At 51.5% G+C, this 26,617-nt stretch overlaps 5 protein-coding genes across 5 annotated transcripts; 1 reads left to right on the forward strand and 4 right to left on the reverse strand.

Moving 5' to 3' along the window:
• Window positions 1-8,730: 8,730 nt before the first annotated feature.
• Window positions 8,731-12,103, forward strand: BROUX77_000580 (uncharacterized protein; the record flags this gene model as incomplete). The annotated part of the gene is made up of 3 exons (XM_073750709.1): window positions 8,731-9,233; window positions 9,289-9,621; window positions 10,216-12,103. The coding sequence occupies 3 exons, from the start codon at window positions 8,731-8,733 to the stop codon at window positions 12,101-12,103; spliced, it is 2,724 nt and encodes a 907-aa protein (XP_073608817.1).
• Window positions 12,104-13,629: 1,526 nt separating this feature from the next.
• BROUX77_000581 (uncharacterized protein) lies at window positions 13,630-15,489 on the reverse strand (the record flags this gene model as incomplete). Its single annotated transcript, XM_073750720.1, has 1 exon — window positions 13,630-15,489. One exon carries the CDS (start codon window positions 15,487-15,489, stop codon window positions 13,630-13,632), a length of 1,860 nt encoding a protein of 619 aa, XP_073608818.1.
• Window positions 15,490-15,851: 362 nt separating this feature from the next.
• On the reverse strand, window positions 15,852-19,334 carry BROUX77_000582 (uncharacterized protein; the record flags this gene model as incomplete). The annotated part of the gene is made up of 1 exon (XM_073750731.1): window positions 15,852-19,334. One exon carries the CDS (start codon window positions 19,332-19,334, stop codon window positions 15,852-15,854), a length of 3,483 nt encoding a protein of 1,160 aa, XP_073608819.1.
• Window positions 19,335-19,745: 411 nt separating this feature from the next.
• On the reverse strand, window positions 19,746-21,377 carry BROUX77_000583 (uncharacterized protein; the record flags this gene model as incomplete). The annotated part of the gene is made up of 1 exon (XM_073750742.1): window positions 19,746-21,377. One exon carries the CDS (start codon window positions 21,375-21,377, stop codon window positions 19,746-19,748), a length of 1,632 nt encoding a protein of 543 aa, XP_073608820.1.
• A 2,608-nt stretch (window positions 21,378-23,985) lies between these two features.
• BROUX77_000584 (uncharacterized protein) lies at window positions 23,986-25,893 on the reverse strand (the record flags this gene model as incomplete). Its single annotated transcript, XM_073750753.1, has 1 exon — window positions 23,986-25,893. One exon carries the CDS (start codon window positions 25,891-25,893, stop codon window positions 23,986-23,988), a length of 1,908 nt encoding a protein of 635 aa, XP_073608821.1.
• Window positions 25,894-26,617: the final 724 nt, after the last annotated feature.

The following is a 26,617-nucleotide window of genomic DNA, read 5'->3' on the forward strand; positions in this document are numbered from 1 at the left end:
GCAAGAGACGGCCGTCTTGGAGCGGTGATGCTGGGGATGCCGCCATAGACAGATGTCAATATATACGCTATACTAATGTCTGCTAGGACTCGTACCTCTGTACCTCTACCCACGCTACATGTTCCTCCCTGCGTCATCCAATGAAATCACCCTCGTCTGATCCCTCTCCAATGTCATCAAACCACCCACTGGCCAGAACCTTCTTGTGCCCCGGCTAGCCTTGTCTGGCAGTCCTGAGCCCTGGTCTGATAGTCCTTGGCCCTAAATAGCTGTTTGCACTTGTGTAGTAGATAAGCCCAGATCCCGTCCCATCCTCATCCTCTCCCCCCACCCCCGCTCCGTTCGCGTTGGTGTATGTGTGCTGCAGAGCAGATGGGGCCTTGGTCAAAGTCTCGAGTGGCCCAAGCTTTTGGCTGTCTCAAATTGCTTCCTTGCTCTGGTTCCTTTTCCTGGCCCAAGCTTTGCCTTGGGGCCTGTCTGTTCTTTTTTTTTGACATCGAGTTATGCAAAAGACAAGCATGCACTGCATGAAAGTATTGGAATAAAAATAGTTAGTGAGGTAGTCCTAACTATGTGATGTGTAGTAGACATGTACATACACACATATTGTTCTTGTGCTTGTACTACAGCCGGAAAAGACGTGGTACGACGACAAGCCGCCAGCAAGTACATATGTACACACTTGTACAATTGTTCGGATGACTAGGTCTCTCTGGGCCAATCTCGCTGGGTGTTTTGCTTTTCCCTGTCTTTTGTCTCTAGTCGTCCTTTTGAAGACTGAGACCTTTTGAAAGTACCTGTACATGCACTCTCTGTCATCACCACCAACTGTTCCTCAGACAAGACTCTGCTACAAGTATCCGTAACCAGCCACTGGTAGCTAGCTACTTGTAAGACTTGTGCCATCCAAGTCGTACTAGCACAGCATAACAGTGGTCCACCAATACTCTCTCATATTCTTATTGGACAAGCCCCAGCTGTTTCTCTTCTTTACTTGTTCTGAATTCCCAGTCTTTTTCTCCGTTTCTTATAGGGACTCCCTTGTTCCTTTTTCTCTTGCTTGTCATTCTTCTCCTTCCCCTAAACCAGCCAGTAATGTGCTAGGACGATCCGCATCTCGGAGTGTCCTTAAACCCTATCATGACCCTAATAAGCGACTACCCAGCTCAGTCCTGCTTTTGTTAAGCTTATGATCGTCAACTTATGTCGATCAGCAAAAGTCAAATATTTGTTTGGCGACGTGAAACGTAACCAAAAGGCTGGCATGTGTTGAAATTAAAGAAACAAAGAGACGTAGTGCAAATATGATGACGCGATTGGGTTTCTTAGCCCAAGACGGACGGACAGAGAGACAGACATAGAAAACCCTTATACGACACACCAGGACACAATTGGAGACCCGGACAAAGACATTCTTACCACGAGAAGCAAGACATGCACGAAACAAAACAGATACGAAGTGCAGCGCCAGACAAGAGCCGGTGCGTGCGTTTTGCTGCCGAAAGCCCAAGCCTAAGTGCTGGTATAGGCATACGACAGAGCGCCTGAAAATACACCACAGATGGGTATATTTGTGTATATGTGTGCGCACAGAAAAAAAAAAAAAAAAAAGGAATGTGCCTCCAGACTAAGCTGCGTTGTTGAGCCACGTGAATATCGCTGCAAGTTCAGACGGAATCAGGATGTTCTGGAATATGCAAAGTGGGAGTTGTATGTGGCTAAGCGACGTTACGAAGGCGGGTGGCAAGAAAAGACGAGAAAAGAATAGAAAAAATGAGATTGCTTTTTTATGTAAAAAAAAAAAAAAAAAAAAAAAAAAAAGGAAAAAGGAAAAGAAATGCTGCACACAAGTACTGGTACATGCCAAAATGACCAATTTGTCTCGTTTGAGTTGAATTGAAAGTCTTTATTAACCTGTCTACTCGCGAGGGATTCTCGACATACGACAGGGGACTATTTCTAGTACCAGAAAAAATACATTTGTCTCGTTTCTTTTTGTACCTTGACTTGACTTTATTTTACGTGACTAAGCTACATGAAAAGCATTACACGGCCCGCCGTGAGGCGGACACAGATCCTAGCAGATCTGTTTCTTTTTGTACCAGTACCCAATCTCTCCATTTCTCACATTCAGACGGAGAAGCCTACTCAATTTGGCGAGATGTGTCGAGAAAAAAAAGAAAAAGAAAAAAAAGGCAACCCAACTGATTCGGGTAAAAAAGCAGATTGTACCGGAGGATACACTTCTGAGCTAGGCCTAACCAGGATTCGAACCTGGGCTTACGGAATCAGAATCCGACGTCCTAACCAACTAGACTATTAAGCCGTGTCCCTTTGTTGGAGTTTAGGGCTTGGGATCTGTCTCTATGAATGAAGGGGAAATGGGCGCGTATATCGCGCGGAGCAGAAGCAGAAGCAGAAAATTGGAACCTACTCTGAAGTACGATTTTGATTTTATTCTTTTACGTCTACCTACTGTTATTTCGCAGCAATACGACGGAAAATCAAATCAAATCAAATTATCGCGGTAAAAGTTTGAATTAGGATGTCGTCGTCATAAAGAATGTCGTCGTGTTGCTGCGAAATAACAGTAGGTAGACGTAAAAGAATAAAATCAAATTGGGATGTCGTCAGTATCAAGATGGTTGGATGAAGTAAAAGAAAAGAAAGACAGCTCAAGGGAGAGAGCAAAGACCCCCCAGGGCCAGCGGGGCTATGTAGGCTAAAATAAATATGGCTCGGCCAATTGCCAGGTAATAAAAAAAAAAAACAAAAAACCCTTTGTATATACATACCAATGGAGTTAAGCCCTTGACCAGTCTTTGTATAAGTACAGGCGGATTCCGAGAAAGTAAATTGGCTTCCACCCTTGACAGATGCCAAGGAGAGCCGGCTAACAGGGGATACTGACTTACAAGCATCCACAGTGCAAGCAGATAAGCACAAATTTGTGCATCCAAGCAGCATCCGAGCCTTGAGGTCAGTGCTGGATTCTGTAGCACAAGGGAGACAGATGAGTGGGCTAAAGTAGCCAGCTCTCTCTTTGAACCAGTCTCTTTTATTCCAAGACGCACTATGATCTCTGAGCGTGTCCCCATCGCCACCACAAGCTTCAGTATTGCTGGACCACTCGTCTTACTGGGCATACCAACAGGCCACAGTCCAGGAACCCCGGAACATGCAAGTACGCACACCTAAAAGAGACAAGCCCTCGATAAGGAGACTCGGCGCACGAAACGAAACTGTTTCTTTTCCTGCCTTCATTTCCACTTTAGCCCCTTTGCTACTCGTTCATGTCATCTCTTATTCCTCTGGCCTGCTTCCCTGCGCGGGGCTTGGGTGAAGCTGAACAAGAAACAGACTCGAGACAGGTCTGAGTGCTTTGCACACAAACTTGGCCCAAGTATACAAGTAACTATAACGAGTTACTTTTTTTGAATTTGTACATGAATACGTATTAAGGCGGGGAGAGGCTCAAGCCCAAACGCAAAAGAAAAAAAAAACAGACTTTCAGGAAAAATAAAAAGCCCCCCCCCCTTCCCCCCCTTCCAGGACAAGACCAGTCATCCCCTGCAAATAACTCGGCGAGAAACGGCCAAGGTTACAACATGCGGAACAGAAGAAGCTTGTTGTGCCGTCCAGCCTTGAGATATCAGTGCGCGATATTTTGACCCTCTCAAGACGGCAGTGATATGCTCTTCTCTTTGAGTATGCTTTTCTTCTTGTGCTTGTACAACTGCTCTATGACGTGAGCTTTACTATCTCCGTGTTTTTGGTTGAAGTTCATAACCTCATCCTTCATATGAGATATTCAGGCACTAAACCCTTCAGACACGAAGAAAATCTGCAGCTGATTAACACCAACTCTCGGTAACAACCTTTGAAAACACCACTAGGCTGGATAAGGGTGGCGGAAGCTGTCAAAGCAAGACGTAGGAGACAAAGGTAAATCCGAGAAAAGACGACGCCAAAGCCAAGTGGTAGCGCTCTTTGGCGAGGATCAAAGCACGCCCAGACAACCGTGGAACTGCATGCTGGTACTAGTATTAACTAGTACCGTATGCTCATACTTGTGGTTATGGTGCTGCGTCTCGACGTCCGCTGCCGAAGCTGTTCTGTCTTGTTACTGTGGCTTATCCGAAATTACAGTGACGTGGAAGAACAGCACTAAACAAGTCTCAGCCTTCTGCCGGTGCAAAGCTCAGAAAAAAGCATGGCCCGAGGAAACCAGGTGTTGGTTGGGCTTAGCAAAAAGAATTGTTGACAAAGTTGAAACATTTAGCGAAATCACACAACAAGCAAAAATGTCGTATAACGAAAAAAAATTTAACCCTAAGAAGCAACAACCCTGCAGCGAACTTTCATCCGCCGATTTCATTCGGATAGGAAATCTACAAAGATCGTACACACATGTATTCTTTCAGGTGATCCAGTAGTCTTTGGCCTTTCAAGTCTACATTCAAGAACTGCGATACGAAAGAAGCCGAAGTTGTCTTTTGACTGCTTTGCCGCGACAAAACACAAAACCCCTCAGACAAAGATAGAAAACCACAGGTAACTAACCATATTTACCTGAAGTACCACCATACGATGCATGTGTGTAATGATTGGGGTTCTTAAAAAAAAGAAAAAAAAAAAAAACCTCTCTTCCATGGCACCTTGACAACTTTAGCTGTTTCGCCTGTCCCTGTCACGAGATCTTTGGGCGTCTTTTTGCCTGCAGCTTGAGTGGTGAGAAGACTGTTCGTCCAGTGTTGCATCTCATCTTATTACAGTGCGCGCCTTTTTTTTTTTTGAGAGGAGGAGGGAGGGGGAAAGTGTTTTAAGTTTATTTCCTTTTTTTTTTTCTTTCTTCTTCATCTTTCCTTTCGCACTGGTTCTTTTTTGAGTTGTCAATAGTCACGGTGATCATTGACAGAACGAGCGGTAATAAAAAACATGCTCATGTTCTTGTTCATGTTGATTCATGCTAGCTCTTGTTCTTGATGACCCCTCGTTCTTTATGTTGTTGTCTTGTGATACGCCTGATCACAAGCAAGGCTTCCGCATACCCCGAATGCGATGAAGAAGAACACATGTAAGCGGGGGTTGACTTTGTCTTTTGACACTGTTACTCAAAATTCTATTCAATCTTGAGGACAGCTAATAAAGGGGTTGTCTATGGGATTGTGATATAGGAGTTGCATAGACCACCGCCGTGTATACATTGACGCAAGAAAAAAAAGAAAAAAAAAGACGGCAAATTAAGTTTCCACCCAGGGCAGACTAAGACGCTTCTCGGAAGTTGACTTGCGCAGGGCGTTGGAAACCCAACCCTTTTTATCGGGATAATGCAGCCTGAGATTTGTCTGCTATGTATGAATCTATATATATATGTACAGGTATACATACATACATGCAACGTACCAGGTACTTATATGTCTACATTACATCCCGCATCATTCAAGCACACGTTCTGTTGTTCCAACGCACATCTATATCCCGACGCGGAGAATTCTTTTTGGGTTCTCTTTCATCCCTGAGAAGGGGAAAAAGGGAAGCATGGAGGGCCTGGGTGATCATCTTGGCCGGCCGTACCACAAGTCCAAAATGGTGGTGGACGGCAAAGCCCTATGCCGGACTTGCGCCCATGAGCTGTCCTATTATGCCTGTATCTGTAGCCTGTACAATTGTCAATGCTAGGTTATTTGCCTCCCATTGCACACTCGACCGTCTTTCTGGGCCTTGGTGATTGACTGACGACGACTTTTGACGACATCTGCCCTCGGGCCAAGACAGGTGTTCTTCCTTTGGGATCAGAATCCTTGTCAACACCTAGAGACATCAGACCCTGGAAGCAGCAGAATTACTCGACTTGTCCAAGTCTAGACGCTCTCATGTGCCTACTTTTGTCAAACTACTGAGTTTGTGGTCTCTTGTTTTCTCTAGTGCGCACTTGGGGGGACAGAGGAACATGAAGGGCGCTTTTCGGCTTTTGTTGTTTCTGTGTCTCCGACTTCTTCTTTACTGCAGTACTGGAACGTCCGTCTTTTCCATTCTGCTTTTGATATGTCTGGAACTGTATTCAGCCAATAGAAGACAGGTTTTGTCTGATATCACTCACACATTGTCTCGCAGTCTGGACTTGAACTTGTATCGCATGTCGCTGTTTGTTTCATTCACTAACTAACTAGTTATCTGGAAACATCGAGTTTTGTTGCACACGCAACCCCCCAGTTCCCCTGTTATATCCACGGCTGCGTACACAACTGGACTTGGTGTGCACATTTATGCCGAAATACAACACCTAGTCCCGTGCATATTTGTGCTAGTTGGCCGTTTTGCGGGCTTTCTAGTGCCATTCTGTCGTGTGATTTGGTTGGCCTCCGTGATACACAACACATGCAAGTGCTAATATATACCACGTATGTGCAAGGCAAGAGCAAGGGCAAATAGGCTAACAAACATTGAAATGATAAGATATGGTGATGTTGATGATGCCTATGAGGTCATCATCAACGTGTTAGGGGTTATACCATACGGGTTGGCCGAGTGTCGTTGTCGTTATTATTATTGCCCAAACATGGGAGATCCAGTCCTTCCGCCTTTGTCTGTGTTGTTCTTTCCGAATCTGGCCGTCCTGGCGAGCGAACTTGTCATCATATGTAGTTATAGTTATGTACATACATGCTACATGTACCTGGACCAAACCCTCCATTTGCCGCCGAGAAAGCTTCAGCACTTCTTGACTTACGTTTGTTTTTCTTTCCGGTTGGGATTCCGAACTTTCACCCATTGTTTTGGTAAGAGAGAGTGCATCGGGTAAGGTGCGAGTACGTATTTTTGCTAGTCCGGCTAGCAGAATGGGAACTTGCCGAGCGAAGTTAGTGGAGTAGCAGTGAGAGTGCTTTGAAGGAGTGGTGGTAGGAATAGAAGGAGCAGTAGTGGCATGGGCTTCTCAGCGCAGCCTGTGATTGGAGGCCATCTCTTCATCAATATGTATGTGGTATGTACAAGTACCAGCTCATGCATTGCATTGGGGATATTGCATTGAGGAACCTGTAGCTACATACACAGAACAGTTACCTGTATTCAACTGATGATTGTACCTGTACTTGTATACACGCATGGATACCGGTACATTTGGACGTAGCTACTCCTTGTGGTTACAAGCCTATACACCGGGTATGCCCATGGTCCTTTAACCAGGCACTTGCTACATACATGCTTCACATGTATGCAGTACACTTGTACACACCCACCCACATGGCCAAATGAGCTGAATGGACAGTAGGTAGTTGCTCTCACAGGCCAAGTGGTCTGCATTTTCATACTGTGCAGCTCCTGCAGTTGCCAGTCTGGTTGGAAAAGGAGCACACACCTGCCCCTTCAGCAGCGTGAAGCTGCCTTGTCATTTCAATGTTTCTATCTTGTTTCCGTGTCTCTGCCCAGCAGTTGCCAGGTCTGCATGGTGCAGCTGCCCTGTGGAGAGCAAAAGAAGCAGAACATGCACGCCAGGAGGGAAGAAAGGGCTAGTTGGGTCTTGCCCCATATGGCTGTATGGCTGTATGGCTGTCTGGTTGTGTGGTTCTGGCAAGAGCGAGCGAGCGAGCGAGCGCGCCTGCTCTGCCTGGCCGTACCTCACTGGCCACCTGCCCCATTTCATTCCATTCCATTCCTTCCTTCACTGTCCCTGGCCACTTTTTCTGGGCTGTCTTTTTCTTCTTCCTCTTGTCCCTTTCCTCCATCTCTCAAACATTGGTCTGCTATTTTCAGGGGTATGTCTGGATTTGCACACCCATCCTCGCATCTTCCTTTTTCCCTGCTTGGCTCTACCTGTTGATTTCTTTCTTTTTTTTTTTTTTGTTCTTTTTTCTTTTTCTGTTAGTGCCAGTGTCCAAGTGAGCGAGCTTGTCAGAAAAAAATGAACAAAATAGAGCTCCATGGCCTGTAATCAGCATTGGCTCCTCTTCTTTTTTCCTCGTCCATGAGCTTCAAAGGCAACTGCCCTCCCTGCCTTGTTTGAAGCCTATTTCCCCTCTGCTTTCTTCTTTTTCTGCTCGTTGCTGCTTCACTTCTCCGTTCCCTTTTGTCGTTCTTCGTTTTTACCCTCTTTTTGTTTTCTTCTCTTTCGCTTCTTCACGAATTTTTCTCTTCTATCATTGCCGCCCTCGCCTTCTTCTCTTTTCTTGCTGCCCGCCGCTGCTGTTCACAATCTTCTCCTGGCCGTGGTCTCTATTTCTTTTTTTCTTTTCCTTTACCCTCTTTTGTTTGCCTCACAGCTCCAGTCTCCAGCAACAAAAGGAAAAAAGAGCCCCGGCGGCCTTATCACCATCACCACATTTAACCATCACGCTGAACAAGAAGAATACATGATAGTAGTGTCAGAAACTCTAGAGAGAGCCATTTTGCGACGTTTGATACCGACCCCGACGCTCTCGCCATTGTTCGGCTTGCATCCATCCTGACCCGTTTGATTAGGCCTCTCAGACCGAAAAGACCGACCTGCGTTCGCTGTATCCGAGACTGCGCGCATCCGGAGACGACGATTCTGAAGACGCCATTTTCTTGCTGCAACACCTTTTACAGTGCTGCATTTCATTTCTTCTGCTGCTAGCATTGCGAAATTGCCGACTGGATTCGACGAAATTCATTGACTTGTTTTCCCCCCTTTACTGCAGCTTGCTCTATCGCAAGCACAACTCCCTTTGAAAAGCTCTTGTGGAAGCAGACATTCACACATCACACAAAATGGATCTGGTCAACTTGTTGAATAAACCGGCAGATGGTTCTGCCAAAGCTGCCGCCGTAGCCACCGCCCTAAAAACACCCAATCAGACCCCCTCACTAGACTACGGCAGCAAATCTCCCTCTCCCGACCGCTCAAAGTCCCGCCATGCCTCCGAAGCCGCCCCGTCTTCAATAGCCCATGCCATCTCGCTCTCCGCGGCTACTGGCCCCGGCCCGGCCATCGTCTCTTCGCTTCCGCCTGCACGCTCCATGTCGTCACGTGCTGCTTCCCGCGGAAGACAGCCGTGGAGTGCCGGCGGTTACTCGCTGCCTCTTCTCCCCGAGGGCAAGGAGGAAGTTCAAGTAGCGCCGCTATCTTCTCGACCGCCGCTATACAGAGGGCCTTCCTATGATCAATCATCCAACGAGCACGGTTATTCCATGTCTAACGGCAGTGATACATTCTACCGCCACCATATGAACAGTTCCTCAAGACTCTCGTCTGCGTCGCTGGCGACCCCTCGGTACGTACATCAGTCTCATCGTTATTAAACATCGACTGACTTTCTTCCCCCGCAGTGAGTTTGACTTCTCCTTCAATGACCCGGCTGCCAAAATGCGCCATCACATGTCCGACAGCAGAAGCAGCATGTCTTCGTATGTTTCGTCAGCCTTCAGTCATTCTCGGCTTTCTTCGGCCAGCACAGTTGGTCATCTGGCTTCATTGGCCGAAGATCAACTGCATCTCGAGAAGCCGATTCCTTCGCATCTGCGCAATGATCACAGCCAATCCCAAATGCAAACCCTTCCCCGGGTATCAGAAATGGAACGCCGTCCAAGCCAATACCGCACGGAATCCATGCCCATCATCCCATCCATGGGCTACAATCAGCCTCAAGGCCCCAGAAGAACGTAAGTTTCCAGTAACAGGTTTCTGTATCCTGCCCCTGCTTGTAAAGGTTGTATCGTCTCTGTCGCTTCTGCGCCATAGAATGACAACAAACATGGAGCAAACATTCCTTCCCCTTTTTCCTTGACACATGATTCCTAGTCAACATGGATTGTTGGTTGTTTGTATGTCAGGGCAGAGCCATGGTGATTCACCCACGTTTTCATCCCAACTTGGCGCTTTTCCCAAGCTCGCTAGGTTGGGAGGTTGACATATACAATCATGTTAGCCTATTGCTCGCAAACACAAGCCTGGTAAAGATAGGAGAAATACAGGTGACGACGTGTAGAGCTCCGTTGTTTCTTGTCTTTGGCAACATGACCCTCTATAAATTCCCAGTCCAGTGGCTCGCAGTTGTTTTGCTCTCACATCATGATCCATTTCTTGCACTTGACTATGGCTTTGTTTCGCTTTTGACTTCTCTGTATTATTCAACATCCACCTAAGCGATATTGCATGGCATCCAGGCCTCACAACATCGCAAAGCAGCCATATATTTCCCCCACCGCATTTTCCAACTCTTGTACCGTTTCTAACATCGCAATGACTGCCCCTAGGTCCTCTGATGTTGAACCTCCCCTCATGGGTAGTTCTCAGGCTGGGCCTCTTCGTAGCGCTCATAACCCATCTGTTTCCGCTACATATCCTCCTAAAGTTGCAGTTGATGCATCTACCGGGAAGCCAGACCACGCTCAACAACACCGTGATGGAGACCAACAACATGGCTTTGGTCACAGACACAAGCGCTCAATATCCATGCCTGATATTCCCAAAGACCTTGTTGCGCAAAACCCCAACCCGACCCATCAACAGCAAGCTTCCCACGCTCATACCCACTCACCCTCTTCGTCAATGACTCCCCCCGCTCTTCCTCAGGTCCATTCACACGCGCGTACACTTTCACAGGCCCCTGGTCCCGACCACGCTTCTCGACCTCGCACACTGGCTAGCGCCTCATCATCTTCAACAAACCCAGAGTTTACTGGGTTATCGTCCTTGGAGTTTTACCCTAGCTTTGCTATTGATTCCATGTACGAATCCAAGGCACGTTGCATGTATGTCGATGACTGCAAGACTGGCTCAACCCTGCGCAAGGCTATTTCGCATATTTTCGGCCGTAACAAGCTCTGTACTCGCCTTGTTCCGGACTCTGTTTGGGTACACTTTTGCCGCAAGCACTATCAACGCAGTCGTTATCGCAGCGCCGGCGATTACAGCAAGCTGCAAATTGTTCTTGTGCAAACTCAGATTCAGCGCGTGCAACGTTGGTCCGATGACAACCTTAACTACGGACGCCCTGGCGAATTGACACACTGGTCATTGTGCATTCGCAAACGTGAAGCTAAACGTTTGGAGAAGGCCGCTGGCCGCAAGGGCAACTCTTCGATCCCTAGCAGTGACGATGAGTTGGACGACCAGTCTGGTGAGGGAAATCCTAAAGGCACTGAAGTACCTCACTGGCTGATCTCGCACTGCGGAAACAAGTACAACTCCGAGGAAATCTTGGGCATCATCACTCGTCTTCAACAAGACATGGAAAACGGCAAGATTAGCCAATTCCCCGATATTGAGATTCTGCCTTCCATCAGCTATGATGGTCCTGCCGGTCAAAAACGCAAGGCTCTGTCCACCCCATCCTCAATGGCTGCTCCTCCGTACCGTCGCACACAATCGATGAGTTTCGCCAGTGCCCCTGTTGGTGCAATGGATGGTATGCCTCCTCCCCGTCTCGGCTCCAACGACTACTACTATTGCCAGGACTCTGAGCCAGTGCACTCTCATGCTAAGAGGCAGCGGGTGTCGGATGTTTCCGCACACAATGTCAATCGCTACCTCCCAGCATTGCGAGGATCTGAGTCTTCTCAGCTTAGCCAGTCTGTTGTTCCTGAAGCCTCTCCGCATCCTCATGGCCGCTCCCAGAGTGATATTTCACAATTCGTTGGGAATATGCCCATGCGCACACATGCACATGCTGAATCTCACTCATCGATTTCGAGACAAAGACCCCTGGCTTTTGGCCAAGAAAATGATGTAACCCCCACTAGCTTCGCACCTGCGCTCACTTTGGACACAGGCCGTGCTATTTCCCAACAGCCGCATCAACACCACCAATATAGCCCTTTCACTGTGCTGCCACCCATGTTCCCCAGCAGCCATGGAAAGGTCAACAACAATGACCGGGCTTGTCTACCCCCGTCTACTCCTCTATCAGCTACTTCGGAAAACAACGGGTTCCACTCTGCGCACATCCGCCAGTCCAGCAGCCCCAACGGGTCTTTTATTGCCAGTGCTTCAGCAGGCAATTTGGTCACGGCTGCTCCGGTTCCCCGTCGGCCTTTTGCGCCCAGTGCAATTGCTACCCTGGAGGAAGAACGCCGTTCTTTGGAGGCTGAAGCCCCCATATTTTCTCAGCCGTCTGCTGTAGTCTCTGTGCACGCTCCTTAGAAGGAAAACGTCTCTCAGCTTTCTGAAACTGAGAAACTCACTGAACCCAGCACGCTGTCTAGAAACCCCCATGATACGGGTAGTCTACACGACTATCTGGATGAATCCCAGGCTAGCCCTTGCAGCCAAGAATGCCTGACTGCCGATGACTCGGCTATTTCCTTTGGCTGCTCAGAGGATGTATAGAAGGGCTTTATCGTGCTACTTTTCTTTCTTAGAACCCGCAGACGTCTTTGTTCGGGCTTTATTTCTTTTTTGTCACTCTTCTCGCTGTTTTCGGGCATTACACGATGGACGCAGCACTTGCCTTTTATTTTCTCTTCTCCTGTACATCTTTTACCATGTTATTTACGTTTCTCGTATCACCAGCCCAGCGTGGCATTTTCTCTTCTATTCTCGCCCTTTTTCTATGCCTTTTATTTTTTTTCTTTTTGTCATTCTTTAGACATACTCTTGAGCTAGAGTCACTGCTCAACGCACAATGACCTTTTCCTTGCTTGTTGTCATCTTTTCTGTCTTTAGTTTCTTTCTCTCCATACCCCCACGTCGTATCGTGTTTGTCAATTCCTTCTTTTCCCTTTGTTACTACTTTTCTTCTTGGTGATTTATAAGTGTCCCTGTGTGTGCTTCATAGCTTTTTGCGTGCGTGCAAAATTGTCGTCGAACATGAAGTGATGTTTGTTATGGCCTGTGTCTCATCATTGGTCCTTTTTTCTCTTTGTTTGCTTGATGGTATGCTCATGATGATGTGCCGTAGTTGTTTTCACACGAGCTTTGATGAAGTAAGAACAACTGGAAAGAAAAGGGGGAAAAAGGCACAGTGACTTATCGTTAGTGTTGATAAGTAGAAGTTTTTTGTTTACTTTGTTTGAATATATATAAATGGACTTTTTCTTATAGCCGAGAATGAATTCGCATCTATTCAAGCATAATGGCATACGCAGTTGAACCGATATGAAGCGGACGTGGGCTACTACACCTTGACTTGCACTCTTTGGTTTCGCGATGAGAGTCTTTATATACCTGTGTACTTGCGAGGGATTGGTTGTCTTGAGCGACGAAACAAAGATTTGATGATGATGATAGATTGTGTATTATCATGTCTACTCGGGAAATAAGCCAAGATTTGAAGCAACACTCTGCTCGCGAGGAACTCTCACTCTTTTGACTTGATTTGATTGTCTTTATTTTACCTGTCTACTCGCGAGGGATTCTCGACATACGACAGGGGACTATTTCTAGTACCAGGAAAAATACATAACAGAAGCAAAAACCAAAATCTAAAACCATGCATACAGAAACCCCACAATCCAAAGTATAATGACAGGAGGTCTCCCACCTGCCCAGCGCAGAGGCTGTCCTTCGTCCGCGTGGCCCCAAACAAGACCCAGAGTCCTGGCCTCACCGCCGATGTAGTGATAAAAATATTTGTGCAAAATAAGAAAAAAAAAAAGGGGGGTTGGCGGCGTATTCACGCCAGAGGGTTGGCAGCGCGGTTGCGCGAAAAAAGGATTGGGCCCCAGAGGCTAAGCTGCCCCGGGCAGGGTCGGACCAGACGGTGGAGGGTCGGGCGGAGGGCGAACTGGAGAGTCCCCTTCCTGCGGGTCCGTTACCGTTACCGCACGGCGGTGTGCTAGAAGCACCGGAGGACTCTTGGCCGCTTTAGATGCCAGCCAGATGGCTCCACTCTTGGTGGCTATGAGCTTCTGGAAGAAGCCCTTAGCCATCCGTTGAGGGTTGCGGGGGCAGGTCCAGATGTGCTCCGGGGTGGTCTCAGCGTCGCAGAGGGGGCAGGTTAGCATAGCGTTCAAGTGATTGAAGCGGCAGTGGTAGTCTGCGTAATCTCCGTGACCAGAAAGTGCTGTCAGGACAGCGCGGGCGAGCTTGCGCTCAGTGTCGTCAAGAAGGTTTTTCCAGGCCTTCTTAGGAGCCTCGAGAGGTCGGCTCAGGTGAGGTCTGTTGGCACAACCTTCATTCGACCACCAGGTGCGAAACTCGGTGGTGACGCGGGCGCGGAAATGGCTGCGGGCCCAGGAAAGGGACATTCCTACGGGCGTGTAGGCCCTCTCGGCGCCCATCTTGGCTTGTCGGTCCGCGAGCTCGTTGCCCCAGACGTCGGAGTGCCCCGGGACCCAAATCACTTCCACAGCGGGGGCACCATCTGGCCACGGTCTAGGACCTGGGTGGTCGGGGCTTTGGCCAATCCAGTCGGCGCAAATCGTTTGGGCCCTCCGGAGAAGCTCTTCGGAGATGCCGGGCTTTGCGCCCCATGTCGTGAGGCGGTACACCGCGGCGAGGTTGTCGGAGCAGACCCAGACCTTGCGGCACTGTGGTTTCACCCACGAGTCTACTTCTTCCAGGGCTCTGGCAATGGCCATCACCTCGGCGTCATGAACCTCGGCGTGGAAAGGGATCGGGCAGTTGCCCGTGTCCAGGACTGTCCCGTCCCGAATGATCGCCCACCCAGCGCCGACCCGGCCCTCTCCCAGCTTGGATCCGTCTGTGTATATCCAGAGGTCCGAGGGGGAAGAGGAGCGTACCAAGGCTAGGTGCGCCGCAGCTGCAGCCTTCTTATCACCCTGTAAATGGGGGCGAGATAATGCAGGCGCGCCCGTGAAGGGGGCGGGGTAGTTTGTGGCCAGGTTGTGCGGGAGCAGCATTTTGAGCCTCCCTATTCTACCCCAGTTTGTGGCTGTCGTTCCGAGCGGGTGGTTTGGCTGCGCGAGAGTGGCCCTAAGTCCGGCCGAACCAAGGCGGTTGTCCAGGACAAAACTCATTGGCGGGAAACCGGACGCTAAGTTGTATATAGCGCATGGGGTTGTGCAATATAGCGGGAGTGCCGCACGAAGACCTCGGCGGACTGCGCGATCCAGGAGTGCCACAGCCTGCTTCAGCCCACGGGGTTGGCTAGTTGTCCCGGCTCCGTGGTTCCACCTGACGGCGGCGGCGTAGGCGAGCTTGTTCACCACACAAGAGTGGACTGCCGTGAGGGCATCTTTCATCGGGGCCCCCTTCCAGCAACCAGACAGAATCTGAATGCCGCGTATGGTGGGTGCTGTCCTCTGGGCGACGTCGCGGATGTGCGGCACGAAGGACAGGTTGCGTGACCAACGCACGCCGAGCCATCGTAGGGTATCCTTGGGGTCTATGGCATCTAGTGAGCCGCTATCGGGGAGTAGAAGACCCGGGTTTTGGCCATGGCGCTTGCGCGTCACGTGGAGGAGTTCCGACTTGGCAAGGTCGAGCATCATGCCGTTCCTCACACACCAGTTGTTGACAATGTTGAGGGTGTGGGACAGCACCGAGCAGTTGGCTGCCAGAGACGAGCCTGAGCTGACCAGGCAGCCGTCGTCCACATAGCCGCGGAGGGAGCACGGGAGGGCCATCCTGAAGAGTGAAATGAAAGTCTTTATTTGACCTGTCTACTCGCGAGGGATTCTCGGCATACGACAGGGGACTATTTCTAGTACCAGGAAAAATACATAACAGAAGCAAAAACCAAAACCTAAAACCATGCATACAGAAACCCCACAATCCAAAGTATAATGACAGGAGGTCTCCCACCTGCCCAGCGCAGAGGCTGTCCTTCGTCCGCGTGGTCCAAACAAGACCCAGAGTCCTGGCCTCACCGCCGATGTAGTGATAAAAATATTTGTGCAAAATAAGAAAAAAAAAAGGGGGGTTGGCGGCGTATTCACGCCAGAGGGTTGGCAGCGCGGTTGCGCGAAAAAAGATTGGGCCCCAGATGCTAAGCTGCCCCGGGCAGGGTCGGACCAGGCGGTGGAGGGTCGGGCGGAGGGCGAACTGGGGAGTCCCCTTCCTGCGGGTCCGTTCCCGTTACCGCACGGCGGTGTGCTAGAAGCACCGGAGGACTCTTGGCCGCTTTAGATGCCAGCCAGATGGCTCCACTCTTGGTGGCTATGAGCTTCTGGAAGAAGCCCTTAGCCATCCGTTGAGGGTTGCGGGGGCAGGTCCAGATGTGCTCCGGGGTGGTCTCAGCGTCGCAGAGGGGGCAGGTTAGCATAGCGTTCAAGTGATTGAAGCGGCAGTGGTAGTCTGCGTAATCTCCGTGACCAGAAAGTGCTGTCAGGACAGCGCGGGCGAGCTTGCGCTCAGTGTCGTCAAGAAGGTTTTTCCAGGCCTTCTTAGGAGCCTCGAGAGGTCGGCTCAGGTGAGGTCTGTTGGCACAACCTTCATTCGACCACCAGGTGCGAAACTCGGTGGTGACGCGGGCGCGGAAATGGCTGCGGGCCCAGGAAAGGGACATTCCTACGGGCGTGTAGGCCCTCTCGGCGCCCATCTTGGCTTGTCGGTCCGCGAGCTCGTTGCCCCAGACGTCGGAGTGCCCCGGGACCCAAATCACTTCCACAGCGGGGGCACCATCTGGCCACGGTCTAGGACCTGGGTGGTCGGGGCTTTGGCCAATCCAGTCGGCGCAAATCGTTTGGGCCCTCCGGAGAAGCTCTTCGGAGATGCCGGGCTTTGCGCCCCATGTCGTGAGGCGGTACACCGCGGCGAGGTTGTCGGAGCAGACCCAGACCTTGCGGCACTGTGGTTTCACCCACGAGTCTACTTCTTCCAGGGCTCTGGCAATGGCCATCACCTCGGCGTCATGAACCTCGGCGTGGAAAGGGATCGGGCAGTTGCCCGTGTCCAGGACTGTCCCGTCCCGAATGATCGCCCACCCAGCGCCGACCCGGCCCTCTCCCAGCTTGGATCCGTCTGTGTATATCCAGAGGTCCGAGGGGGAAGAGGAGCGTACCAAGGCTAGGTGCGCCGCAGCTGCAGCCTTCTTATCACCCTGTAAATGGGGGCGAGATAATGCAGGCGCGCCCGTGAAGGGGGCGGGGTAGTTTGTGGCCAGGTTGTGCGGGAGCAGCATTTTGAGCCTCCCTATTCTACCCCAGTTTGTGGCTGTCGTTCCGAGCGGGTGGTTTGGCTGCGCGAGAGTGGCCCTAAGTCCGGCCGAACCAAGGCGGCTGTCTAGGACAAAACTCATTGGCGGGAAACCGGACGCTAGGTTGTATATAGCGCATGGGGTTGTGCAATATAGCGGGAGTGCCGCACGCAGACCTCGGCGGACTGTGCGATCCAGGAGTGCCACGGCCTGCTTCAGCCCACGGGGTTGGCTAGTTGTCCCGGCTCCGTGGTTCCACCAGACGGCGGCGGCGTAGGCGAGCTTGTTCACCACACAAGAGCGGACTGCCGTGAGGGCGCCTTTCACCGGGGCCCCCTTCCAGCAACCAGACAGAATCTGAATGCCGCGTATGGTGGGTGCCGTCCTCTGGGCGACGTCGCGGATGTGCGGCACGAAGGACAGGTTGCGTGACCAACGCACGCCGAGCCATCGTAGGGTATCCTTGGGGTCTATGGCATCTAGTGAGCCGCTATCGGGGAGTAGAAGACCCGGGTTTTGGCCGTGGCGCTTGCGCGTCACGTGGAGGAGTTCCGACTTGGCAAGGTCGAGCATCATGCCGTTCCTCACACACCAGTTGTTGACAATGTTGAGGGTGTGGGACAGCACCGAGCAGTTGGCTGCCAGAGACGAGCCTGAGCTGACCAGGCAGCCGTCGTCCGCATAGCCGCGGAGGGAGCACGGGAGGGCCATCCTGAAGAGTGGTGCCATGAAGAGCATGAACAAGATGGGAGAAATTGGCGAGCCTTGGGGTAGGCTCCCTCCTGTGGGCTGAAGGAGATCGTCAACGCCATCGAGCACCAACGAGGCCTTGCGGTCCGAGAGGAACGAGGATACCCATCGGCATGTCTCGGCCGGGCAATCCAGATCGACCAGACGTTGTACCATGCGGTGCGGCTGCACTGCATCAAAAGCTCCCTTGACATCGAACGTCAAGACTGAGGATTCCATCTGGCGGTCCATGTAGTACTCTAGAGACTCAACCAGACTCAGACACATGTCTTCGGCGCTACGCCCAGGCACCGCCCCAGCGTAGTTGTCCCCAATGTGTCCCTTCTCTAGGGCCCAGAGCGAGAGTCGGCGGGCAACAATCCTTTCCAAGCACTTGGCCAGAGTTGGCAGCAGCGAGATGAGCCGGTAGGAGCGCGGCGACGACCGGTCCTTCTTGTTTGGCTTGGCGAGGGCAATCACCTTCGCTTGCTTGAAGGGGGAAGGGTGGAGCCCCCAGGAAAAACTGACCTTGAAAAGATAAGTGATCTGCTTCCCCAGAGCGGGCCAGGCTAGCTTCAGGGCGTTGTTGGAGAGGCTGTCTAGACCGGGCGCGGTGTTCTGAGGCTTCCACAAAGCAGCTTTGACCTCGTGCTTCGTGATCGGCTCGGTCCCGACTGGGGCTTGCGACAAGTCTGGAGGGGGCAAGTCACCCGGGCGAGAGGATGGCATATGCACGCTGCGGAGAAGTGCAATCTTCTCTGTGGTGTCCTGCACCGTGGCTTCTGCACCCTCTACCGGCGCTAGCGCTGGCGATGGTCGAGCGGGCGGTTTAGTTCTCCACTTGACAATCTGGAAAATGTCTCGCGCTTGCGTGGCCTTGGCGACCCTGTTGTCGTAGAAGTTTCCCGCAGCTTTCTTGAGGACCATGCCCAGCCGCTTCTTGGCTTCTCTGCGATCCTTTCTCGCCTCCCGTTCCGCAGTCTCTGAGTCGGCGTTGTTGACACGGTGCTTGGCTGACTGCTGTTCTGCGCTTGCCTCCCTGCAATCTTTGTCCCACCAGGGGAAACTTTTGGCCTTGCCGAGCGACCTGGGTGTCGACGCGTCGAGGGCTCCGAGAATGACTTCCTGAAGAGTCCGTGCGAAGTCATCCACGTGTTGAGTTTTTTCCGCCCGGGACAAAGGTCTCCTGCGTATACCTGCGACTAGGGCGTCCATCAAGGGCACCCCCGCTTTGCAGGCTGCAGTGAACTTCTTCCTGTCCATCTTGTCCATGACGAGTCGCCCAGGAGGGGCTGCAGCCGTCGGCTGGTCGGCAAGTGGCAGAGTAATTGTCATTGGGAAATGGTCGCTCCCGCAGGTGTACTCGTCTCTGAGCTCGGCGGTCGCGCCTAGCGCGAACAAAGGCGCCGAGAAGATCGCCAGGTCAATGACGCTGCCTGACTCGTGGGTGGGTTCTCCATCAGCGTTACCGAGCAGCAGTGCCCTCTCTTCCATCCATGACAGCAGGAGCTCTGCATCCAGATCGTCCGAGGCGCTAAGGGGGTTCCAAGCACTGTGGTGTAGGTTGAAATCCCCAGTAATCACCGAGCGTGGTCCCGGCTGCATCCTTGTGAGAAGGTGAAGCGCTTCGCCCGTGCGGGAAGAACCTGCCCCCGCGTTGTAGAGGTTGACGATGGTGTATGAGTGTCCTCCGTGTACCACCTCAACCATGACCATGTCTGGGTGCTCCTCCCTCATGTACGCCTTCTGGAAGCGAAGACCGCGCCTATTTGTCGATACGTATGTGGCAACTCGGGGTTTCGAGCGCCAGTTACCCTCCGGGACAATTGCCTGATAGGAGGGGTGTCTGGGAAACGTTCTGTTCCCCGGATCTGCGCCTGACGGGGCCTCTTGGAGGCAGACCACGTTCACCTGGTCTTCATGCGCCTTCTGTAGCAACGCCTGTGCACAGGTCCAGGACCTCTGTACATTCGCCGAAATTATGTTCAGTACTGTAGAGTTAGGGTTTCCTAACATTTACAGAACTTCCTCGACGTTGTCGTCTACCTGCATTGAGTCCTGTGTTTCAGAGGATTCGCTGGAGGTGGGCAGGGAGGAGGGCTGGCTGGGCGACGAGGAGACGGAGGATGGGGGAGCCTGGGGGCTTGAAGGGCTCTTGTCCTGTGTCGACGGCTGGGGCTGGGTGGTGGTGTTGTCGGCCACGAGTGGCGCTTGGGCGGGCTTAGGGGACGGTACCTTGTCTCCCTGGGCGGCGGCTGCCGGGGTCGAGGACGACGTCACGGTGTCGGCCGGGCATTTGCGGTCAAAGTGGCGGGCCCGGCAGCGTGTGCAGAACGGGAAACGCTCCAGGGTGTTGTCAGGGGAGACCATGTGCAGCTCTCCGAGTGTCGCTACGCGACGGGGAACCGCAGACGGGGCCACAAGGCCTTCGTGGAAGGCGATGTGGGCGCGGAAGGTGGGCACGCCCGCCTTGCCAACGTACTTCGACAGCGTGGCGCTGGCGGAGACGACTCCAAAGGCCTGTTCGATATCCTGACGGACATCGTCTAGGGTGACCCGGTGGAGCATCACGGCGCCAGGGGTCTTGGGGTCCTCGACCGTGATCGAGGTTGGCAGTCCGTGTACGATGTACTTGGACCAAGCGTCCCTCTTGTGGACCTTCTCCGCAGTCAGGTTGGCGCGGATGCGCTCAGCGTGGCTGAGGAATTTGCCGACGTCACGGACGGCTGTCAGGGCAAAGCCCGTCTTGGTGGCGGTGGCGGTGCCTGCGCCCTCGCCGCGGGGGATGCCCGCGTTGGCCTTCGTTACGATGTAAGCCGGCGAGAGCTTCCGGAGGGGGGAATCGGTGGGCACAACCACGAAGAGGCGGTTGTCGGCGGGGGTGGCCTTTTCAGGGACCACGCTGGCTTTGCCCTGTCTGGGCTTGGGGGCTCCGGCCGAGGGAGCCGCGGGCTGGGCAGCCTTGGACGCTTTTTTGCCCTTGCGGGCGACGGTGCTCCAGGATTCCTTATCCAAGGACTCGGTGGGCGCTGCGGGAGCGGCAGCAGGGGGGTCGCGGGCTGATGGTGCCTCTGACGGGGTCGATGGGCGGGCGGGGCGCTCGCGTTGCGGCGCCGGGGAGGGGGTCGTGTCGCGAGGGGCACGGTTGGGGGGAGGCTGGGGCGCGCCTGTCATGGCGTGCTGGAGGGTGTCTAGAAGACCCTGTTGCAGGAAGTCTAGAAGTTTGCGCGTCGACTCGTGCGCGCTGGCCTGCGGGGCCATTGCGGCCAGGCAGTTGTCGGCCATGGCCGAGAAAGTGTTCAGCATCCTATCACGGGTTGCTGCTTCCGCGTCTTTCTGGTTGCGGAGGGCGTCGGCTAGAGCCTTTACGGGGCCGACGGGGAGCGAGATGGGAGCGTAGTGAGCCTCTTGGGGGAGGGGCGCGTCTTCGCTCCTGACGCGTTTTGCGCCTGTCGCGACGCGCGCGACGGAAGAGGGGAGCCCCTGAGGGGCCTGGCCGGCGAGGTTCGGCGAGAACGACGCGGAGGAGGGGACAGTGGTGGGCACGGGGGAGGGGTCGCTGGCGGGCGAGGTGGCCTGCGCATACGTCAATGACGGAGGCGCGGACGCGGGCGCGGCGGGCGCGGGCGCGTGGACGGACGCGATCATCTTAGGGATGACAGGACCTGCCGGGGGCGAAAATAAAGTAAAGTAGTTTGCAATAATGGTAGCTGTTAGCTTGGTCGAAATGTCGAAGGTGCCCTCTGAAAATGGAGGAAAATGTTGGTGAATGAAAATGCATCCTGAAGAGTGGTGCCATGAAAGTTCGGTGTTGTTGATCTTTCTTGGTCCGTCCTGATACGATTCTGTCCGATTACTTTGTGTAACATAAAAAAAAAAAAAAGAATATATCACGAAACATAAAAATATAAACGTCGTGACGACGTCACAGAGTTAACTGCGTAATCTGGGAATCGAACCCAGGGCTAATCGAAATCATTGCTTTAGATGGCAACGATTAATGTTACCACTACACCAATTACGCGGGGTAGCTTCTAGTTGTTGGAAGAGGGTGGTAATAACTCGTGATTTGAAGGGTTTTGGGACTAGGCTCGCTGGCAATCATGGGGCGTGTAACTCGATCCTGGAGATGCTCTGAGCTGACAAAGGATCTTGTTAAACAGAAAGGGAGTTTCTTGTGGTCACATGGGTGTTGTAGGCAGCTCTTCAAAGTATTGCGTGGGGTGAAAGAGGACTCCCCAGCGGATGTATGGTTTTGTATTTTCTTTTTTTCTCTTTTCTTTTCTGGAAGATGACCTTACCCAGCCTCTTCCGTCGTGAACATGGCGTCGTGTTGCTACGAAAGTACAGTAAGTATGTGCATTTTAAATGACACAAAACAGACGAATGCTGTTGCTACTGCTATCGCGTCTTTAAGCTTTGGTGATTTGTCTAGCCAGATGCTTCAATGCCAAAAAAAACCCGTTTCTTATACATGGGTTGTCTTGCATCTGGGAAGAAAGATGGAAGGTTTGACGGGACTGTGATGGATACTGCGCCCATGTAACTATAGCTTGGTTGAGGACGCCGAAGCAGTGTTCTTTGGCTTGGGCTTGTGTCTTGTCAGACGGGCATCGCCCTCTGCTTGTTTGCGAGAGGTCTGGAAACTACATATGTAGAGGGCACGAATGACCCAGAGGCGCTTTGTACACGGCATGCCTAAGTCTACATCCACCAGCTCTCCTCTCTAGACTTCAAGACCTTGGATACAAGCAAGTATCTATACTTTGATATACTGCTGTGGCTTAGGAGTCGTCCTGAAATTATGACGCGCAGTCAAGCAAGCAGCTTTTTAGTATCCAGCTGGCCTATTCCAACGTGGCTTGGTATTCGTTGTAAGCCACTCTTAGCAAAGATTACGGCATCACGTTTTACGATATGGTAGATAGTTAGAACTGTTTCAACGCGCTGTTATAGATATAAAGATGTACTTCTAGGGCAGGGAGAAACCAGTGGTGATACATGAAGGTTGCTTGGCATAGAAAGTCCTTGCTTTCTTCTGTCTCATTCCTAGTCATTGTGAGGACAATGAGACCGCTTCAGCTGCTCAAACTCGGTCACATGTTGTTCTTTCTGCCTTCTTCACATATTCATGGGTGATTTTGAACTAGGATAGCTTTCAAGCATCGGAAATGGAATCAGACAAGAAAAAAAAAGAGTCTCGGGAATCAGATTTACCGGAAGAATGGGAGCAGAAAAAGAAGAAAAAAGGAATATTTGGACGCCGATAAGAACCCCCCAACCCGTCAACCCACCAGTTACCCCCTGCCCAGCTATGTAAAACAAACCCATAGAAAAAAAAAAAACAAAAACAAAACAAGCCAGGGCCGTCAAGTTGTGGGAGAAGAAAAATGATAGGAGACCGACCGTCCACACCATCCCCCAAAGAAAACACGCAAAGGATACCAACCACATTCCCTCTTTTTTACGCATAGGAATCTAAGAGCTGACATCTGACGACAATCAGAAAGAAAAACAGAAAAGGGAGCAAAAACTCCATCCAAAAGACGAAAGAAGAACTCGAATGACAGAAACAATCTCGTGGGCTTTTTTTTTGCGTAGTATGAAATGCCTACTTCAGGCAAAAACCACAACCAGTTGGTGAACCTCCTCCGCCGCCCAACGACCAGTTTTCAAGACACGAAACCCATCTATCAGGGGGGCAGAGGAGAAGAAAGAGAAAGTATTAAAAACTTTAAAGAGGTAAAAGAGAAAAGCGTATGCGTAGCCTTGGCCGCTAAAAGAAAAAGAAAACGGCACGAAGTGCAGAGAGAAAGACGCCACCCCGCGAAGGGCAGGTAAGTAGTATAAAATTCGTTAGGTGAGACGCAAAAAACAATGGCTGCAATCAGAAGTGACAATGACGTCACGGTTCCTTTTTTTAATTGCCCGGGACGGGCTTTTTGCTTCTTTTTCTTTTTTTTTTTTAAAGAAGACAACTTCCAAATTTTTGCGGGGGCAGACTGACTACCACTTAGACCTGAGCCTCATATTCCAGAGGGGTCGGTCGCAAAGGCAATTGGGAAAATTCGGGTGGTTGGTTGAAAGAAAATGACAGGAGCTCCAAATGGAGCCGCTTTGAGTGGAGATGTCGTGCATAAATCTTTGTTTTTGTGCGTCTAGCATATTTGGTCTTCGCTTTTCTTTTGTTTCTTCTGCAAGTCTCTCGCTCCAAGCGAAAAACAGCCAAAAAGAATTCTAATAAAGCCGAGATTACTCAAGCCCGACCGACACTCTTTGACGATGATCGAACATTCTTGCGCGGCGCGCTGTCCTTCTTTTGGCTCTGACTGCCAATATCAAACTTTTCCTTCAGAGGGGACGGGCCCCGCTTGAAAGAGTCGGAAAATGAGATACGGGCACGATCGCCACAGTCTTCATCAGCGCTCATATCCGCGACATCGACAGCTGGAGAAGCGCCACTAGCCACAGAAGCAATGTCATCTTCTTCCGAGCCACTATCGTCGACCAAAGAAGGCGCACCGTGACTAGCGACTGTCTTGGGGCTGAGGTTGAGGTTGGATGACACAAGATCCATGCCCGTAAAAACAGTAGGAGTTTTGACTTCTTCCGAAGAGCTGCGACTGACAACAGTGTCACCACGCTTGAGAATGATGGTCGGTCTAGAGATGGCCACTCTGGATGACACAGGGCGAGACGTGGATACCGATGACATGCTAACATCACCCTCAGTATCACAGGGTTCATCGTCATCGTCGTCGGAGCTTTCTTCGTCAACCACTTCAGACATCAACTCAGAGAGATTCATACCAATGTCCTTGGAGGCGAGATACTTTGACAGCGCAGGAGTCTCACTGCAGCCAACAAACTTCCCACTGTTGAGGCTGACACTGGACTTCCGGGAGATGCCCTTTCCACCACAGTCTTTTGCGGTTGAGGTTCGAGTGCTCGTTGTTCGACTTATTTGCTTCTGTGTATCTGAAATTCGTGATAGGAGAAGAGAGCAAACATCAGACTCGGTCATGTCAGCCCGGTTCAGATGATGAACCGTGCCGCTGGCTTCAGATGTAGCAGTCGTGGCAGGGGCAATGGCGAGCGGAGTGGCAGGTGCTGGGGGAGGCGCAATAATAGCCCCGAGATCATATTGGTCAACAGGAATACCACACTTGAAGCCAGCCTCGTCATGGCTCTTGTAGTCAACCTTGTGTGCAATGCGGCAGTGGTTGATGAAACCTTGAGTGCTGGAAAACTGCTTGCGCTCACAATGTAAGCACTGGAGCCGGACTGTAACACCATCAGATCGCTTGACAATGCACGACGGCAGGCTCTGTTTCTCTTTGATGGGAGGCTGCGGTTGAACAAAGGTGGAGTTATTCATATCAATGCTAAGATTGCTGCCATGCTTCTGTGTTGAGCCACTGCGTGTACTGCGCTTACCGATGTATTCGGGCTGGGAGATACGGACACCACGCGAGTCAACGGGCAGCATAGCTTCAGGGACACCTCCATCAAAGACAGGGTCGGGAATAAGCCACTTAGCCAAATGACGGGCGTAAGGACCATCCACAACACCGTATGGAGGAGCCCACTTGGCAACACTCTCGCCAGGCCACCGAATGGCCGGGCCTTTGCCATGAGCGATGTCCACCATCTGTGACGGCGTAGGGACATTCACGGGATAGGGAATTAAATGGCAACGACGTAGTTGTTCCAAGGCAGTTTGGCATTTTGCTAGCTCGCTGTTGATAAGCCGGAGCTCGTTATGTTTACGAAGAATTTCGTATCCAAATTGGGCCCGGATTATATCAGTGACTTGGGCCATCTTGCTTTCGCTCTCAGTCTTGATCGTTTGCTCAACTTCCACGCCAACATCAACATCCCTGGGTGAACTTTCCATGCAACCTCCGCTCATCCTCCGCATTTTCTGTCTTTTCTGAGAAGGAAACATTTCAGTCGCTTCCAGCGCTGTGCCGGGAGACAGGGGCGATAAAGGAGACGCATAAGACTCCGAGCTGTGCTTGCGTTTCACTCCCGAAACATTTGCCGCGAGCGGCATACAGGAGCTGGGCGCGGAAACGTCCTCAACGGGCTCCTGCTTTATGTATGTCGACCCATAGCCAGTAACAATTCCGCCTGAAGTGTGATGAAAGTCTTGGACGTACATGGTAGACGGCACTGTGAAACGACAAGAGGAGGTTTCGGTGAGATAAGGTGAGGCTTAATCCTGGAGAGACGTAAATCTCATAATCTCACGAAATAAAAGTGCTAGGTGGACAGGAAGCCGGAATAGAACAGGTTGAGCCGCAGTGATAAGTGTGGCGCACGTGGCTAAATTTAGGTGGCTGACAAAGGAGGCCAGATGTCAGATGGACAGACCGGCTGCACGAATGACCGTATTGAAAGTGGAGTGGCGAATAAGGCGCGACCAAGCCAGGCAGCAACAGTCCAAAGAAATAACGACGAGGCAACAAGCGATGGCTCTGGTATGAGGTAAAGAGAAAAAAAAAGTTGAAGAGAGAGCAAGAAAAGAAGCAGAGATGGTTGTCGCGATAAGCAGAGCAAGCGCAGAGCAACAGAGTGTGAAGAGGAAGAAAAAACTAATAATAATAAAAGGGACAAGAGTGTATCGTTTGTTTAGGCCCCAGAGGAAAGCAAGAGGCTGCAGGACAACACAACACAACACGAGATGATGTTTGGCCTGGTGGGTGGAAGAAGAGAGAACGGGAAAGGGAAGGGGGGGATTATGGGCGAAACAGGGCGGGCACTAATGAGCGCTGGAGAATCAAGAGCTACTGAAAGCCTCGACAAAAAACGCGATTGAAGACGGAAAAAAGAGAAGGAAACAAAGCTCGTAAAGGTAGCGAGAACGTGAAGCTGGGCAAAAAAAT

Source organism: Berkeleyomyces rouxiae, assembly GCF_048999995.1.
Source record: "Berkeleyomyces rouxiae strain 22BRR77 chromosome Unknown BrBRR77_ptg000001l, whole genome shotgun sequence".
Classification (NCBI taxonomy): domain Eukaryota; kingdom Fungi; phylum Ascomycota; class Sordariomycetes; order Microascales; family Ceratocystidaceae; genus Berkeleyomyces; species Berkeleyomyces rouxiae.